The sequence below is a fragment of the Wasmannia auropunctata genome, unplaced genomic scaffold (genome assembly GCF_000956235.1).
Source record: "Wasmannia auropunctata unplaced genomic scaffold, wasmannia.A_1.0 LD336116.1, whole genome shotgun sequence".
NCBI lineage: Eukaryota > Metazoa > Arthropoda > Insecta > Hymenoptera > Formicidae > Wasmannia > Wasmannia auropunctata.
Genome location: NW_012026774.1, coordinates 2752770 through 2768236, shown reverse-complemented (window position 1 = coordinate 2768236; position 15467 = coordinate 2752770). Strand labels below are relative to the sequence as shown.

Genomic DNA, 15467 nt, shown 5'->3' with positions numbered 1-15467 from the left:
CGTCGTGTCCGCGGCCTGGCGGCCACAATGAAGGGTCGTCCCCGTCCAGGGGAATCGAGCGTGCGTAGGATTTTGCAGATGAACATTCGATACGATTACAACCGTTTAAGATCACCCTCGAGTTAATCGAAATGCATCTGCCGCGCCCAGTGGCGTGGCGATGCGAAATCCCCGCTGTAATTATCTGCAATCTCAAAGGGCATTTGTGATTATCCATAAGCGCGAGAACGCGAGTGATTTGTAACAATTTCAACAGTCGGATATATATATTTCATAGATTTGTATATATCTATGAAGAGTACAGTATACATAATTGAATTTTCTTACTTTTAACGTGTCGGAATATCAAAAAGACTTAGCACTTTCCATTTCTAGTACGTCTCTGCAACTTTTCATTCACGCGTAAAATGCTTAGGTTACAAAAATGATTGTATGATAATATTTTTGTTTTACATATGTATGCCAAATGAAAAAATATATACATCCGTAAGATAGTGAATATATAGTTATAGGTTTGTGATAAAGAATATTAAAAAAAATATATTGCACGCAGGGTGACTAAAAAAATTAAATTAGATGGAATATTATGACAGTCGAAACTCTACGCCATTGATTTCTCTTCGTAATGGACCCGTGTATATCGTTTGAAAATGATTCAAGCATCGGGCGACGCATTCATTCTCATCGGGCGCATTGTAAGTTTTTGTTTTCATTCCCGTCCCCGTTCACCCGTTCTCCGACCAAAAAGGCTCCGATCGCATGTGTAGATTCGAAATTTGCATAGGATACGCGTGTATAACGCAAGGAACAAATCGATGTACACTTTATTAAGCGCACGGGTGTAAGTTGCAATCTGTTTCGATGTGATATATAGATGCTGTTTCGAGGTTCTACACAAAGAATCTCTGTTATATATTTGGACTTGTGAAATCAATTTCGAAGGGTAGCAGAAATTTTTTTATTGCGGAACAAAATAAAATTGAAGTCAGTTATCGGACGATAACGAAGAAAATATATAATCTTATAATTATGGAAATTACAGAATATTTAATGTTTGTAACGTTTTATCTTTACAGATAGTCAAGGCTCTTTTGCAAACGGAATGCAAATGTCACGGCGTGTCCGGATCCTGCACGGTGAGAACGTGTTGGCGAACGTTACCCAGTTTCCGTCAGATCGGCGATGCGCTTATGAAAAAATATTACAGAGCTAGACCTGTCATCGCCATGACACCGCCCCCACCCCCACCCACGGTTCAGGTAGCCCGCTCTATAAATGTCTATTGCGAATAAATCTGCGATCAATTTAAAGCACGCGATTAACTTAATACAAATCAAATAGCCGTGGTTTGTTAATGGTTCTCGTCGCTACTTCCGAAATTTAATGCAAATCATTTTACGTATAGATAAATAATTTACAGACACTGGACGCGATGTCGCATTCAATGTTGCCGGAAATGGTGCCCATATTGGGAAACGACGCCAAGACTCAGGGCAAGCCGAACGATTTCGCCAAGTCGCGGCACAATCGGCAGCCGCTGTTGAAGAAGACCGCACCGTCCAGGAGGTCGCACTTGATCTTGAAAAAGGCGAAAATCGGCGGTAGCTCGAGTATAAGCGAGAGGAGACTTCCGAAAAGAAGCGAGCTAGTTTTTCTTCAACCCTCCCCCAATTACTGTGAGCCAGACTTGGCGCGAGGTAGCCTCGGCACGCAGGGCAGATATTGCAACCGTACTAGCAAAGGTAAGAGAATGAGAAGTCCCGACACAAAGATTATATACGATTCAACATTAAATACTTCTATTTCTCGTTTCCAAAAAATTTAGCTTGCTGCTTCAGATTTTGGTTTCTATTTCGACATTTAATTTAATTATCGAATGATGAGACAGTCTACTTAAAAATTAAACGATAATCCTTCAACAAGACCGTTTTACCTCGCTCGTGAGAATATCTTTTTTTTTTTCTGTCTCTAGGAACCGATGGATGCGACTTAATGTGCTGCGGTCGCGGCTACAATACACATCAATTCACGAGAACGTGGCAGTGCAGATGCAAGTTTCACTGGTGCTGCCGCGTACACTGCGAGACTTGCATGGAACGTACCGAGGAGTACACATGCAAATAATATACTATTACCGACGTACAACGTGTATATAGATTTGCGAAATAGTACATGTAATTATAAACGTTTAAGACTTTTATCTTCAAGAGCAAAAGGAACGATCTTAACGCACTAAGAAACGTTAATATTATACGTCATTGCAAAGACAAAACTGTATGAGAATATCATAATTTAATTATTATATTGTACAATGTTCTTCTTGATGATGTTAAAGTTGAGTAGGGAATATCTGATAACTTTTTCGGGCCCTTATAAAATTCCGGGCCGCATGTAGAGGTTTTTTTAGTAGTTAAACATTGAATATTAAATCTAAAAATGGATTAAATCTAAAAATGGATCGTTAAGCGCGTAAACATCGTCCTGTGAGCTGACTTTAGATCCCGTCGAGAGAGAGAAAGAGAGTTGCGCGAGCTTCATCCCGCTTTTATTTTCTATTCTGTATTTAGGGATGGGATTAAGTTCAATACGTATTTATGAAACTTGTTAGTCAATGTGTCTAAATATCGTTTCATCGATATATCAGGTAATATAAGATAAAAGTAAGTAAATCTCGAGTTTTATTCTAAGAATTATAGATGCATTTTAGGTAACTGTAAGAAACGTAATCCAATCAAGATCAAGTACCTAACAACTCATATCGATATTTTTTTTAGAACAGACTCGTCCAACACTTTGCTCACGAATTAACGCATTTACCGCTCGATTAGCTCGTTTGAGTAAAACAAAGAGGAAACAGAAAAGAATAGACGTTAGAGCCAGCTTTTAGCATCTATTCTTCTTTGTTTTCCTCCTGTTTTTCTCAACGAGATGATGGAGAGATAGAAACACATACAAAGTTTTTGAACAGGCCTGTTCTAGAATATATTTTATATAATATCGATATCATTTAGGACATATCTATTCTTTCGAGAAAAAAAATGAACTGATATTGTCCCATCAAATATATAATATCAGTCTCATTGTCAAGTCGATACTCACACATGCACTTTTTTCCGACAATAAATTATTTATCGTTAGAATTCTTGCAACACAATGCGTAGTCATATAATGCGGAAATTATCGTATAATAAATAAAATTCTGTAACATTTACGAGTCTTATTTTGATAACATTTGCTTCTCGTTATTCAATTGTAATCGGCATTCATCGCTTTTAAATGACAAAATTCTTTTTATTTTTTATATAGAATATAATAAATCTTTTAAAATCTAAAAAAAAAAAGGTAATGCAACTTTTTTTACGAGAAACACGTCTAACTAGTATCTACAAATCCATTACCTCATCGTAAGTTAATAGAAGAAGGAACTCACCGACACGACGCCAATGAATCTGCTGCATCCCAGCCTCATCCTCGTCTCAAGTCCCCGCGCTGAAAAAATTGGCGACATTTTAAACAGTTGCCCCTTGTAATTATTATTTAATTAGTTATATAAAAATACGAGTGATCCATAACCATGATCAATCAATAATGCGTCGATAATTGCAACTTCGATCTGTGCATTTTTATTTACAATGAAGCCAACGAAACAGGCAATTGCATATTCCAGTTAAATTTTTAAAATCTACGTTAATTTTAATGAATCTATGTTTATTAATTAATCCTAAATTTTTTAAATTTATGTTAATCCTAAATTTTTAAAATGTATGTTAATTAATCCCATTTCAAGACAATGGATCTGTGAAATGTTTCAAATGTTATATCCAACTAATTATTTATTCACAAATTACATCCAACCGAAATTCGCAAATCCGTCGATAATTGCAACTTCGATCTATGCATTTTTATTTACAATAAAGCCAATGAAACAGGCAATTGCATATTCCAGTTAAATTTTTTAAATCTATGTTAATTTTAATGAATTTATATTTATTAATTAATCCTAAATTTTTTAAATTTATGTTAATTAATCCCATTTCAAGACAATGGATCTGTGAAATGTTTCAAATGTTACATCCAACTAATTATTTACTCACAAATTACATCCAACCGAAATTCGCAAATCCATTATCTCGTCATATAATTATAAGTTTAATTACAGAAAAAGAGATACCGACCGACGGCGATGTGACGCTCCGCCAATGAATCTGTCACCTCCTCGTCGCAAGTCCCTGCGCTGAATCCTCACGAGATGACACGCACTCGCGGAAACGCGGCCGGTGAGATCGAAGTAATTTCGTCACGATATCACAATCGCGATGCTTTACACTCTCAAGTCCGACGACTCGCCGAAAGATTCGAACGTCGACATCTTCACGCCGACGCGACGCCGCGCGGATACGACGCGAGTCGAATCAGCAGCCGAATTGAAGCCGAGCGAGCCGTCCGAAAACGTACGCTCGAGACCGCTCGCGACGTAACGAGCTAATCGAGCGCGTGAATTCCGCGAGATGCAAACGCAATTAAAACGATCGACACGTCGCTGTATGCACTTCGTGCATAAATCACCCGATCCGGTCGCGTAAATCGCGCGAGCCCGACGACGCCGACCGCGCGCGTATCGCGTCGTTCGGCGACGAGGAAATGGCCGAATTGCGCAGCGCGTTCAATTAACAACAGCTCGGCTGCCGACGAACGTACAATTGATCGAATCCACGCGCGTGAGAGCCAGTCGCGTTTGTTGTTTGTCGAGCGAGCTGTAGCTGCTTCGTCGGCGACCGTTCTCAAACTTATACTGACCATATAAATCGGAATTTTAATGCGCGGACGCGAAACCGCGTTTGAATTCTAGCTAGGCCTCCTTCGCGAGACAATCGTCAGGTAAAAATCACGACGAAACGTTAATCCGGTCTATTCCGACGCTCCCCTCACCTACATAGCTAGCTCGATCTCTCTAGAGAGACGCGCGAGCGGCGCGAGGCGTCTGTGCCGCGCAATGATGACTAGGCGCGATTCAATTATGCGAACGACGAGCGATCAATCAATCGCGTAGATGCGAATCTAACGGTTAACAGAGCACTCGGTATCATGCTGAATCTGTAATATAGTCGTAATACCTATACGAAGGTGCGTCCCGCGGCGCGTAATATAATATTTACACACGGAGCGGAGCAGCTCGCTCGGCTGCCTCGCCTCCTGCCGGCCTTTGAGTGCCGGCTCGCCGCGCGGTGTCGCTCGCGACGGAAATAAGTCCCTAGATTATAAATTTAGTGACTTCAACTTCACGGTCGCCGCAATTGGTCCGCCACCTCGCGGTAACTTCGATGTACTATAGATCAAATCGCGACCAGTTTCGGCGGCGCGGCGCCTCGCTAGAATCGTGTTCGAATCGTTTCGGTAATAATGTATGTAATATACTGTGTTCGTCGCCGAAATTTTGCCGTCCAAAAGTGAAATTTTGCCATCGCGCGTCGAGAATTGCTTCGAGAACGAACGCCGCGCGCGAAATTCGTCGTAGTGAATAACGCGATGCGCGAGTGACGCACGTACGGTATACCGTCGCGATTTCGGTGTCGGCTTGATGTCGCTCTTCCTCGCGTTTCGCGATCGTCAAAGGTCGACGAGGGCCAAAAATTGGATCGGGATACGGCCAAAAAGGCATGCGCCCAAAACTGCGCTGGAAACTCCGCCGGAACTTGGCTGCTTTCATCATGTTTTCTTGCATCATTTCATATTACACTTCGATGAATGGACGGCGTACGTTTTGTCGCTATACAATAAGTATCATTGAGTAATCATTATTTCATTTATTAACTTTTATCATATTTATTAACTTTTTAAAAATTTCTATAAAATGTTTCTATAAAATATTACCGTGGTCCCTGTTTAACAATGGTAAATGTAAAAATCTAAAAATATATTAAACATATGTGTAGATATATCTACTCATATAAATATACGTCTATATGTATGTAATATCATAAATATGTCAATTAATAGTCATGGTAAGATACAGTCATTTTAGCATCGCAATATTAAATAATGAAAATATAAAAATACCCAAATAATAATTTTCTGCCGTAAAAACCGCGGTTTAAAGATATCCATTCGCATCTATATCACTTAATACTGTTTAACAATTTCTGCGCTTCCTGTTTCGCTTGTTGATCCTCATCGTTCCTCGCCGGGTATTCAACAGTTTTTTTCAAATACTTTATCGCATCTTCCTGCCGATTTAATTTCAAATATGTCTTCCCTAGCATCAGTAAATTGCGACTGTAGAAATTTGGATCGGCTTTTTCGGCATTCTCGTGATACATCAACGCTTCCTCGTAGGTCGAAGTTGGTGGTTCCCCAAATATGACGGTCGCTATTTTTCGTTGATACCACGCCAGATTTGAAACCTCGTAGCACCAGCTTCCAAGCATATAAAGTAACGTTGCATCACCAGGTTTTAATTCTAACGCTCTCTACAAATTACAATAATAATTAATATCATATGGTAATCGTGATAACTGGCGAGATCATTTTCATATTTTGTATAAAATATATCTCATTTGAATTGCAAATTAATATCCATAATTATTTATCAAATATCTTACCTCCATATGTCTTTTAATATTGTACGATTCTTTTATATTCGCTTTTGTACCCTCCAGAAGACTCTTTCCATTAAGAAATATAGACATCCATTTGTGCACGGCATAGTGATCTTCTTGAATGTCAAGAGCCATACGTATCAAATCGTAACCTTCGTATGTTAACTTCTGCGCTTCTACGTCACTGGCCATTAAAGACATCTTGTAAATGGCTCTACTTAAACGCCACAAGATTTCAACATCCTTGTTATCCTACGTAATATAAAAGACATATTACATTTATATGCAAGTTGCACACAGCATATATATTGCAATATTGTACATATTAAGTAATGGAGATACATTGGATATAATTTAGAAAATTTAATTGTCTTACAGCAATAACTTCAAATTAAATTCAATTTAATTACCTTATATTTTGACAGAAGATCGTATATACCTTTATAGTCTCCCTGATCAAAGAGCGCATCTGCTTTAGTGAGAAGTTCCTTCATTGAAATTTGAGTTTTGTCTTTGTCGTTGTTCTTTACGACTCCCCATATTCCCATTATAGTAAAAGGCGACATTATCGTTAACTTTCTGACAATTTGCACATTGTTTTTCCACTGAAAAACATTACTTATACTTAATAATACTTAATTAATACAGCTGCCTATATCTTAATGCAATTGATGTGTCTTGTAGGTTACCTTATATGCTGGATAAATATTTTTATATAAAGCAGCTCTTGGAAGAAGCCTGTTGTAATTTGTAATACGACATAATCTTTGTAGCAACATTCTGAACTCTAATTTTCGATTAATTTGAGACTTGTGTAAAGGAAGGATGTCTAGATGATGAATTATCAGTAAACTGAAACTTTTAACCTACAAACCGTTGCTGCTATTAATATAGAAACTATCTATCAGAACAATTTACAATGTCACACATTTTTTGAAGCACTTTTCTGTGCTATGACGTATAAAGTTTACGCATAACATTACGCGTAAAAAATTCTATGTATACATTGTGTGCGCTATCTATGTATGTCTACATCTTGTGCACAACTGCACAAGTATGAAGTAACGCAAGTCACGTATGTATATGTATGTATATACATACATATACATGCACAAGCAGCACGTGGCACACAGTTGATTTGTATGTATGTACGTGTATAACTAAGTAAACCGTATACATGCACATGTTTGTTAAGTAATATACTGGAGCAAAGTGTACAGAGTTGGATGATCCGAGATAAGTATTTGACACGCATGCATCTTTTCCGTGCGTGTATGATATCAATGGGATCTAACACGTGTAAATTAAAACATATAAATTAAAACGGTTGAAATTAAAAAACTTCGCGTTTTTTTTTAGTCACAAAAAATCATCACATATTAAACCATAAACACGTAAAAAACTTGCAAAATTTTCCGCGATCTTTGCCATAAAAAAAGAATTAATTAACGTGATATTAACGTAACGTTAAATGATAATAGTAAACATAATAGTAAACGTTGAGTAAATATAAGACATTTCAGCCACAGACAATAATCAACTAAATTTTATCACAAATGGAACAGATCAATCGCCATTTTGGAAACAAATAGACCGATTAGTGCGGTTGAATTAGATCTTTATTTGGAAGATACACAGGTATTCATAGGATAGTTTAACGTAATCGAGATGAGGGAGGTTGGGGGAGTGGATAGTGATTAAACACAAATGTACAAACGAAATACAATAAACACGTTTCAGTGTGGTGCGTGGCTTATTGGCGGCGCAGTATAAGAAACATATCCTTTTTTTTTCTCTCTCTCTCTCTCTCTCCTGGGTCTAGTTAATAATTGTACAATAAACTCGACTTATATGCTAAAGCCTCGCACACTAATCGCTTTCTTCGTTTTAAAAATAATCAGTTTCTTCCATTTTCGTAATACAAAAAAAAATCAGGTAATGCGTTACATCGTAAACGAAGGACATTGCACCGCAATCTCTTTCGCTTAGCCGTGGCTGTGTGAGGCGCATTCATCGTGAAGAATTTCGGAATCACCCAGAAAAAACGGGAGAAGGAGCGATAATAATTTGAAGTACGTTATCACGATATATATCTTTATATATAAAAAAAAACTGCCTTTTCTTAGATTTTTATATATCGTGAATCGTTTACAACTCCCAAACTACTGCTTTCTCGAATAAATTTTGGTTCACGTGTAACGTCTCAAATTCACATGTCAGACAAAAATATCCTCAGCAGTTGGCTCAGAAGGCATTGCTCGCTGTATCCTCTTTTTTTCTGGTATCTAAAATTCTTGTTTTAAATGACGCAAGACAAAGAGATGGTCGTGCCTATTATACACTTACAATCATCTTAACGTTATTTTTAAATACGTTCTTGTAGTCTTTACATGAAATGTTTGTATGAGTTCTCGTTTTTTTTTGTTTTTTTTTATAATAAAATTATTTTTCTAATCTTTGTTAATCAGCTGTTGTTGCCCTGTGAAACCTGCCTTCTGTCATAATACAATAATACTTGCACGGTAGGTTCACACTTCTGAATTTGGTTGATTTTCCTTTGTATATCACAATGTCATCTCTCTGCATCTTCTTTTTTTTTTGTTCATTAACATTTAATCTTCTCCTTCGTAATTACAAACACCAAATTCAAATGCAAAGTTTTATTTTGTTCAATGTCATATTTAAGAAACATCCTAAGCCGCAAGTACCCGCAAATGCCAGCGCGCAATTATATTCTTCGAATTTTTTCTTTCGTGTCATGCATAGCTTCGTACGACACACATCAGATGTGAAAATCGTTTGTATACAACTAAACGTTATCTTCTCAAAGTTATACTTAATACACGTGTGAATATGCAATAAAAAAAAAAAGAGGGAAACGTGTAACGCAGTTAAATCTGCGTTAAGAAAAGCTAACATTTCACTTAAACCACTTAATCAATATAAAAGTTTATTATATTTATAATATTCTTAAGCATGCAATACTGCACGGTATCTCTACTACTCTGAAGTTTCTCATATCGCAAATGCATTGTCTCGACTTAAGCTTTTTCATAAATAGACAGTTGAATCGTAAATCGCAGAGCATTATAGTGTGTTTTATTGTGCATTTACGCTAACTATATAGCGTCTCTTTTCCTTGTCCCTTATTGCGTGTGAGGCTTGCCGCGCGGCGCGTATCCACCGCGGTTGCTTCCCCTTTGTCCTCTGAATTGTCCGCGGCTAACGCGCTCGTTGCGAGCACCTCTCGCTCCGCCGCCGCTGCCACGCTTGAAGCCAGTATTATATCCGTTATTTCCTTCGTTACCCCAGGTACGCTGCTGATATCCGTTTTGATAGTTACTGTCGTTGCGATAATACGCGCCTGGAAACAGAAATTAATGCCACGTCTTTTAGCCTTCGGAATTAAAAGATTTATTCGAAATACCGAAAGAACGTCTCTATTGAAAGTTATAAAAGATAATTTAACGTGTTTGAATTAAAACAATAATTTTCGAAATATCGAAAGAATGTATTTTATTAAAAGTTATATAGAGAGATAATTTAATGTGTTTGAATTAAAACAACAATTTTCTTTTACCTTGTCCTGCGCGTCCATTTTGCTGGTAATTTCCCCTGCCTCTGCTATTATAGCTATTAGAGGTCCCTCTTCTGCCACCCCTTCCTCGGTATCCACCACGTTGGTCAGGTACCCAAGCCTGCTGGGATGTTTGTTGCGACGCTTGCTGGCAATCTTGGACAGACTGCTGTTGATCAGACTGATTCCAATCGTTGGTCTCGCTCATCTGACACCAATCGATCCTCTCGTGTTGTTGTTCCGGATCAGGAATTTCGTTCTGACCATTTTCGATCTTTTCCTGAAAGAATCCGTGTGTCACGATAAAAATCAGCGATGAGATAAATAATTTATTAAATTTATTTCAAACCAAGAATGTTACCTCTGTGGACGCTTGAGCTTCTTGCTGATTGCTCTGCTCAGTGAAGTTTTGCATTTGACCTTGCTGCGGCAGTTGCGCAGCGTTCTGCTGCTGCTGTGGCTGTTGAGGCTGGAAACTGGTCGGATGTTGCGGGCTGTACTGCAGATTTGGCTGCTGATGAGACGGCGGCATCGGGATCGGCGGCGGTGGATTGGGATTCGCGAAACCGGGAATGTGCGATATATCCTGCGGCGGTTGGTGCTGGTATATGACCTGCTGCGGTACGCCCACAGGCGCACCTGCAAAGTTCTGATTCGTGAAGGTTTGCGTGGGAATGGGCGCGTTGACTGCGGGAGGAATGTGCGATACGATGGGTGTTTGCGACGTGACATCTGAATCGAGCTCAGATTCCTGCAGGAAAAAGAAGTTGGGCGTGCCTATAACGTCGTTGATACGGGGAGGCTGTTGCTGGGACTGTTGAGCTTGCTGCTGCTGCTGCGGTGGCTGCTGCTGCTGCTGCTGCTGCGGTTGCGGAACGAAGTTAGTGGCGTTCGTGTAATAAGGGGTGTCGACTGGCGCGGCTGGATGAGGCATGGGTTGCGGAACGACCGATATGGGCCCCGAGACCGGCGCGGCGCCGGAAACGACGGGGAGCGTGGTAACTTGGACTGGAAAATTTGGAATAGGTATCATGGATTCCGGTGGAATGTGCCTGTCGTTGCCGTTGCTGTACTCCTCGTTGACCTGCTCCTGCGCGTTGGTAACTTTGACCTCCGCCACAGTTTCGGTAATCTGCAAACAAATACGAATAAATCGATCAGATCACGTACAATCGGTCAGATTATAAAATCAATATTCCCTGATTTGATACCTCTTCCATCGGCGTCGCCTCCGAGCATTCGTGAACTTGATCAAAATAGCCGCATTGATTGATCTTCGTAATTATCTCCTTCAGTTTATTGTAAGTAGTGCCGATAACCTCACGCTGCTTCCCATCCACAATCGCGACGTAGTGCTCCGCCACTTTTTGTGCTTGTTGAGCGAACGTCAGATCACCCTCCTCGCGCTGATGCTTTATCATCATCTCATTGTACAGGCTGTCTAGGTACTTGAACTCCTCCTCCGACAGTTTTATAGCGCCGTTCTTTCCGTGAAAGAAGTCGTCCCTAATGGATTCGGTGTTCACGCTTACCAAGACATGCTGAGTAAGTAGCACCTCCTTCACCTACAACACGCACACCACACTTCTCTTAAACCCACATCTCGTGCGATGTGTACAAAAATGTGTGTGTAATCATTGTATTGCAAATCATACTTTTGCAATGTCCTGTTGCATACGCTCGACAGCCTCCTTCCGCGCCAATTTCTTCTGCTGCTTAACCGCGTCATTGGCAATGTTGACGATTTGTTTGTACAAGTCCCGGGTAATGTCCAACGTTTGCAGCACCTCGTCATACTTCGCCACCGCTGTCTTTTGGTCGGCATTCAATTCCCTTCCATTTTTCTGCAAATCCCTATACGACTCGAGCTTGCCCTAAATTTAAAAAAAATATATATATATATATATATATATTTGTAGATCCCCTGATTCCTCTCAAAGCAACTGAGAGATCAGTTACCACGTGTACTCACTGTTGCATTATAAAAATCGTGAAATAAACATTTACATTAACATCGTGTTTACATTGAGATAAAGCATGTTTATAAATCAATTAGAAAACATTACGCAAAATACAGCGAAAATTTAGACTAGCGTAGATTGGGATATAATTCATAATCTCGTTTCCAACCTAAAAGATTTACTGTTTGGAAAAGTACTCTACGAGATGGCAACGAGGTCGCGCGACAAGGCAGCGTCGGTCGCCGCGAGAACATTTGCCGCGATCGGACTGGGGAAGACCGGGAGATGCCGAACGCCGATCGCGGGGGACTCCGCAGTTTGGAGCAGCGGGATTCCGCGGCGAGAACACGATCGTCGGTGGACGTCGTCGGGCACGTGCCGGGGTGGGCGTCCCGTCGAGGGGCGCGTCAAAAAGCGCGTGGTGCATGAGGAAAAGTGCTCGTGCACGTAGACCCCACGTACACACCGCCATGATATGGAGGTTGGCGACGACGAGTTGGCGTGTTCGGAGGCCCGGAGATACCGCTTCCCGGCCGGCTTGGCGCGTCGTCGGCGGAACGCGGCACGACGATCCGATCCGGCGCTACGCGAAACGTGAAAACGCGCCTCGGCGTGCGTTGCACGTACCCTTGAAAAATTCCGAGGCGCGAGCACATGGCACGTCGGGGGGGATCATGGCGGATCGCGGCGAGAGAGCCACGGCGGAAACTTGACAGATCGACTTTTGTCTGCAATTACGACCCGGACGGCCGCGACGTCGTGTTTACCTTACGCTTCTCGAGATTCCGTATCTTGTGCTCGATCACGACGATCGCTTGGCGTAAGGGTTCCACGGACTCCGTAGAGGCCTGTTTCTCTAGTTTGGGGTTGGCAGAAGGCATCCTTCACGGGCAACAAACACGAACTGGGAATCGGAATGGTAACCGAGTTGAACCAAGTCTCAAGTGGCGACGGGGGCGAGGGAGGGGGTAAAAATGGGACGACGGAATGGCGGGCCGAACGTTTCCGAATATATTGAGGATTCGCATGCGCGACATAGCTTAAAGGTCCGTCCAGATGAACCTTGCATAGCGAGATATTCTTTCTCTTCGGTTGTCTCTCAGAAAATTGTTGATTTGATGTGGGGAGGTGACACATTTGTGAAACTATGCAATTTCATTAAAAACTAGGTAAAAAAAAAAAATGACTGATGAAAAATTATGACCGACCAAATTCTGATTAATTAATTATATTTAATTTAAGTAATTAATTCAATCAATAGAATTGTTTAACACCAAACCTCTGACTGCAGGATTTGTCGTTTTTAATTTAATTGTTCTTCCTGTATTAAACAGTAAAAAATTGTTAATTTACCTTATATGTTAATAAAATACTAAAGTTGTTATTAATACATAATTAATTGCATATTATATATATGCACACGCGTGTGCGTTATTCTACATATTTACATTTTTATTAATTTGGAATATTTCAGTTTTAATTTTGAAGTCACATTGCAAGTATTATTTACAAAGATTTTCAAATTTTCCGCTTACTATCAGTTTTTCCAGTTACACTTATTTCGAACTTGGTGCAAAGATTACAATAAACTATTGCACTCTTGCGCTACGATAGAGAACAGTTAACGTGTGATGCCAATTTCGCTGTTTGACGGTATATTTTATTATAGATATACTTTAGTTTTATGTAACAACATGAATAACATGATTTATCATGTCGATCTGAAATCTTTTTATTCCCTTTTTATTCCACTTTCATTCATGAAAATTTATGCTAGTCTCGTTTGTCCAATTTGTTCCTTGCTGTTTTAATACAGTTAAATAGAACAAACTTATGTGAGGTGCGTTCTGAAATGCGCTGACAGCTGACAATCTATAGCTTGTATTATCTATGCTGTGATGATTGGATGACACAATTGGATGGGAATACAAACGCATCCTTGGGAGACAATTTTCAGCGCCTTCGTGGTGAATCTGCAAGAGGGACGAACTAAAGTTAATCACGTGACGAGAAGTGGAAAATTGATGCCATATTTAAATCTACACGCACGTATTCGTTTATATAAATATATAATAAATAGTCATAAATTAACACATCTTTCAGGAATCTATGACATCCTATTACATTTCTTAAAAAATATAATAAATAATTTTTCAGTCGCACAGACCTTCTTCATGAAATCAGATAGTAAATCGACGTTTTTGAAATAAATTTCTGAATGAGTTCTATAATATGATCTAAGAATTATTTATAGAGCAATTCTCTACTTTTTTTTTTAATAAGAAGAAGAGTGTTTATGTGAGCGTGTTACATCACATGGCGAGTGCTATGAATTTTAATTCTAACTTTAGACTTCAATTTGCGTCATACTATTTTTATTCTCCTTTTTTTATCTTATCATTATTCATGTGCACGTATATTTCATGTGCTGATAATTAAAGCGCTTAGAGTAGAAAATTTTCCTGCAGGCGGTCAGCGACATTTTGCTAATCTTTGCTTGATTGCAGTTATAGTACCTCGTGGATGTTTAGCTTATAAGCTGCTTTGACAGAAAGCAAGATACATGAGATGGAAATTCCGCAGCTAATAGAATGTTCCAGAGACAGTTTTACGTGTAGCTCCTTCATGTGATTTAGCTTAACATTACATTTTCCTCATCAGACAATACGAAGTCCAAAATTGACACATAAGACGTTCTGCGAAAAATTAAAAGATATAATATCTAAAGCACGTCTTATGCGTCAATTTTAGACTTTGTGTTGTCTGGATTCGGCGCTGCAAACATTTCTGTCGTAATCCTGTATAAATCTTTGATCTTTCAATAATATTTTGATATGAAAACTTTTAAGTAAAGATATCACGAGTGTAACAAAACATATTAAAATACAATAACTTCTGATGTAATGTTTATAATTAAGTCTTATAACGCAAGGTACTTTCTCCGCATCATCGTTTATAGAAAGCGATAGAGAAATGGTAGCGTCGACTAACATCTATGGGAATCTGTATGATGAAATCGTCCGAAGATGTACTCGTGCCTCTCCAAGTAAACATGTACCGCGCGTACGATTCATTCACATTGATCTCTGCCTCCGCCAACGAACCGTCGGCCCGGTCACACTCCGTTTGTGTGATGCTTGGCCGGACGGCACTGTCTCCGACACGTTAGCCTCCTATCAGCGGAGTCTTTGACACTTGACCCTTGACGCTGGCATGGCCTAAGTGTCCGCATCGGCGGGTAAATCGCAAGCATTGCGCTGGATCGGCAGTCCCGCGTCGATCATTGCGCGCGCGCGCTTAATTTTGCTCGGTGCCGAATTCCGCCGTCTGGCA

General features: G+C 39.8%; 4 protein-coding genes and 1 long non-coding RNA gene across 5 annotated transcripts in view; 1 reads left to right on the top strand and 4 right to left on the bottom strand.

Moving 5' to 3' along the window:
* LOC105462926 (protein Wnt-7b) overlaps positions 1–3329 on the top strand; it is a 50827-nt gene extending 47498 nt beyond the window's left edge. The window contains exons 6-8 of the mRNA XM_011709862.1: positions 1077–1259; positions 1421–1742; positions 1973–3329. Coding sequence (XP_011708164.1) covers positions 1077–1259; positions 1421–1742; positions 1973–2124 — 657 coding nt within the window. The 3' untranslated portion in view covers positions 2125–3329. The remainder of the gene's footprint in view (positions 1–1076; positions 1260–1420; positions 1743–1972) is intronic.
* The window catches only part of LOC105462906 (proteasome subunit alpha type-5), a 64658-nt gene extending 59563 nt beyond the window's left edge, over positions 1–5095 (bottom strand). Inside the window, exons 1-2 of the mRNA XM_011709828.1 lie at positions 4176–5095; positions 3431–3489 (exon numbers count right to left, since the gene is read on the bottom strand). The gene's annotated coding sequence lies outside the window, so the exon portion shown is untranslated. The remainder of the gene's footprint in view (positions 1–3430; positions 3490–4175) is intronic.
* A 703-nt stretch (positions 5096–5798) lies between these two features.
* On the bottom strand, positions 5799–7687 carry LOC105462901 (regulator of microtubule dynamics protein 1-like). Its single transcript, XM_011709805.1, has 4 exons — positions 7286–7687; positions 7007–7201; positions 6600–6848; positions 5799–6467 (listed from the first exon to the last, which is right to left on the bottom strand). The coding sequence occupies exons 1-4, from the start codon at positions 7373–7375 to the stop codon at positions 6117–6119; spliced, it is 885 nt and encodes a 294-aa protein (XP_011708107.1). The 5' UTR covers positions 7376–7687; the 3' UTR covers positions 5799–6116.
* A 510-nt stretch (positions 7688–8197) lies between these two features.
* Positions 8198–13074, bottom strand: LOC105462894 (caprin homolog). The gene is made up of 6 exons (XM_011709793.1): positions 12902–13074; positions 11829–12047; positions 11385–11738; positions 10535–11305; positions 10177–10453; positions 8198–9960 (listed from the first exon to the last, which is right to left on the bottom strand). The coding sequence occupies exons 1-6, from the start codon at positions 13013–13015 to the stop codon at positions 9743–9745; spliced, it is 1953 nt and encodes a 650-aa protein (XP_011708095.1). The 5' UTR covers positions 13016–13074; the 3' UTR covers positions 8198–9742.
* A 767-nt stretch (positions 13075–13841) lies between these two features.
* On the bottom strand, positions 13842–15320 carry LOC105462891. Its single transcript, XR_976125.1, has 2 exons — positions 15126–15320; positions 13842–14107 (listed from the first exon to the last, which is right to left on the bottom strand). It is a non-coding gene; the product is annotated as an uncharacterized LOC105462891 (long non-coding RNA).
* Positions 15321–15467: the final 147 nt, after the last annotated feature.

Bases quoted from the DNA above. Each gene is read 5' to 3' on its own strand.
- LOC105462901 (XM_011709805.1), bottom strand. From the start codon at position 7,375: ATGTTGCTACAAAGATTATGTCGTATTACAAATTACAACAGGCTTCTT. The intron at 7,202-7,285 runs GTAACCTACAAG...AATGTTTTTCAG, and splicing joins ATATTTATCCAGCATATAAG to TGGAAAAACAATGTGCAAAT. The intron at 6,468-6,599 runs GTAAGATATTTG...TGTAATTTGTAG, and splicing joins ATATTAAAAGACATATGGAG to AGAGCGTTAGAATTAAAACC.
- LOC105462894 (XM_011709793.1), bottom strand. From the start codon at position 13,015: ATGCCTTCTGCCAACCCCAAACTAGAGAAACAGGCCTCTACGGAGTCC. The intron at 11,739-11,828 runs GTATGATTTGCA...TGCGTGTTGTAG, and splicing joins TGCAACAGGACATTGCAAAA to GTGAAGGAGGTGCTACTTAC. The intron at 10,454-10,534 runs GTAACATTCTTG...GGATTCTTTCAG, and splicing joins AAGCTCAAGCGTCCACAGAG to GAAAAGATCGAAAATGGTCA.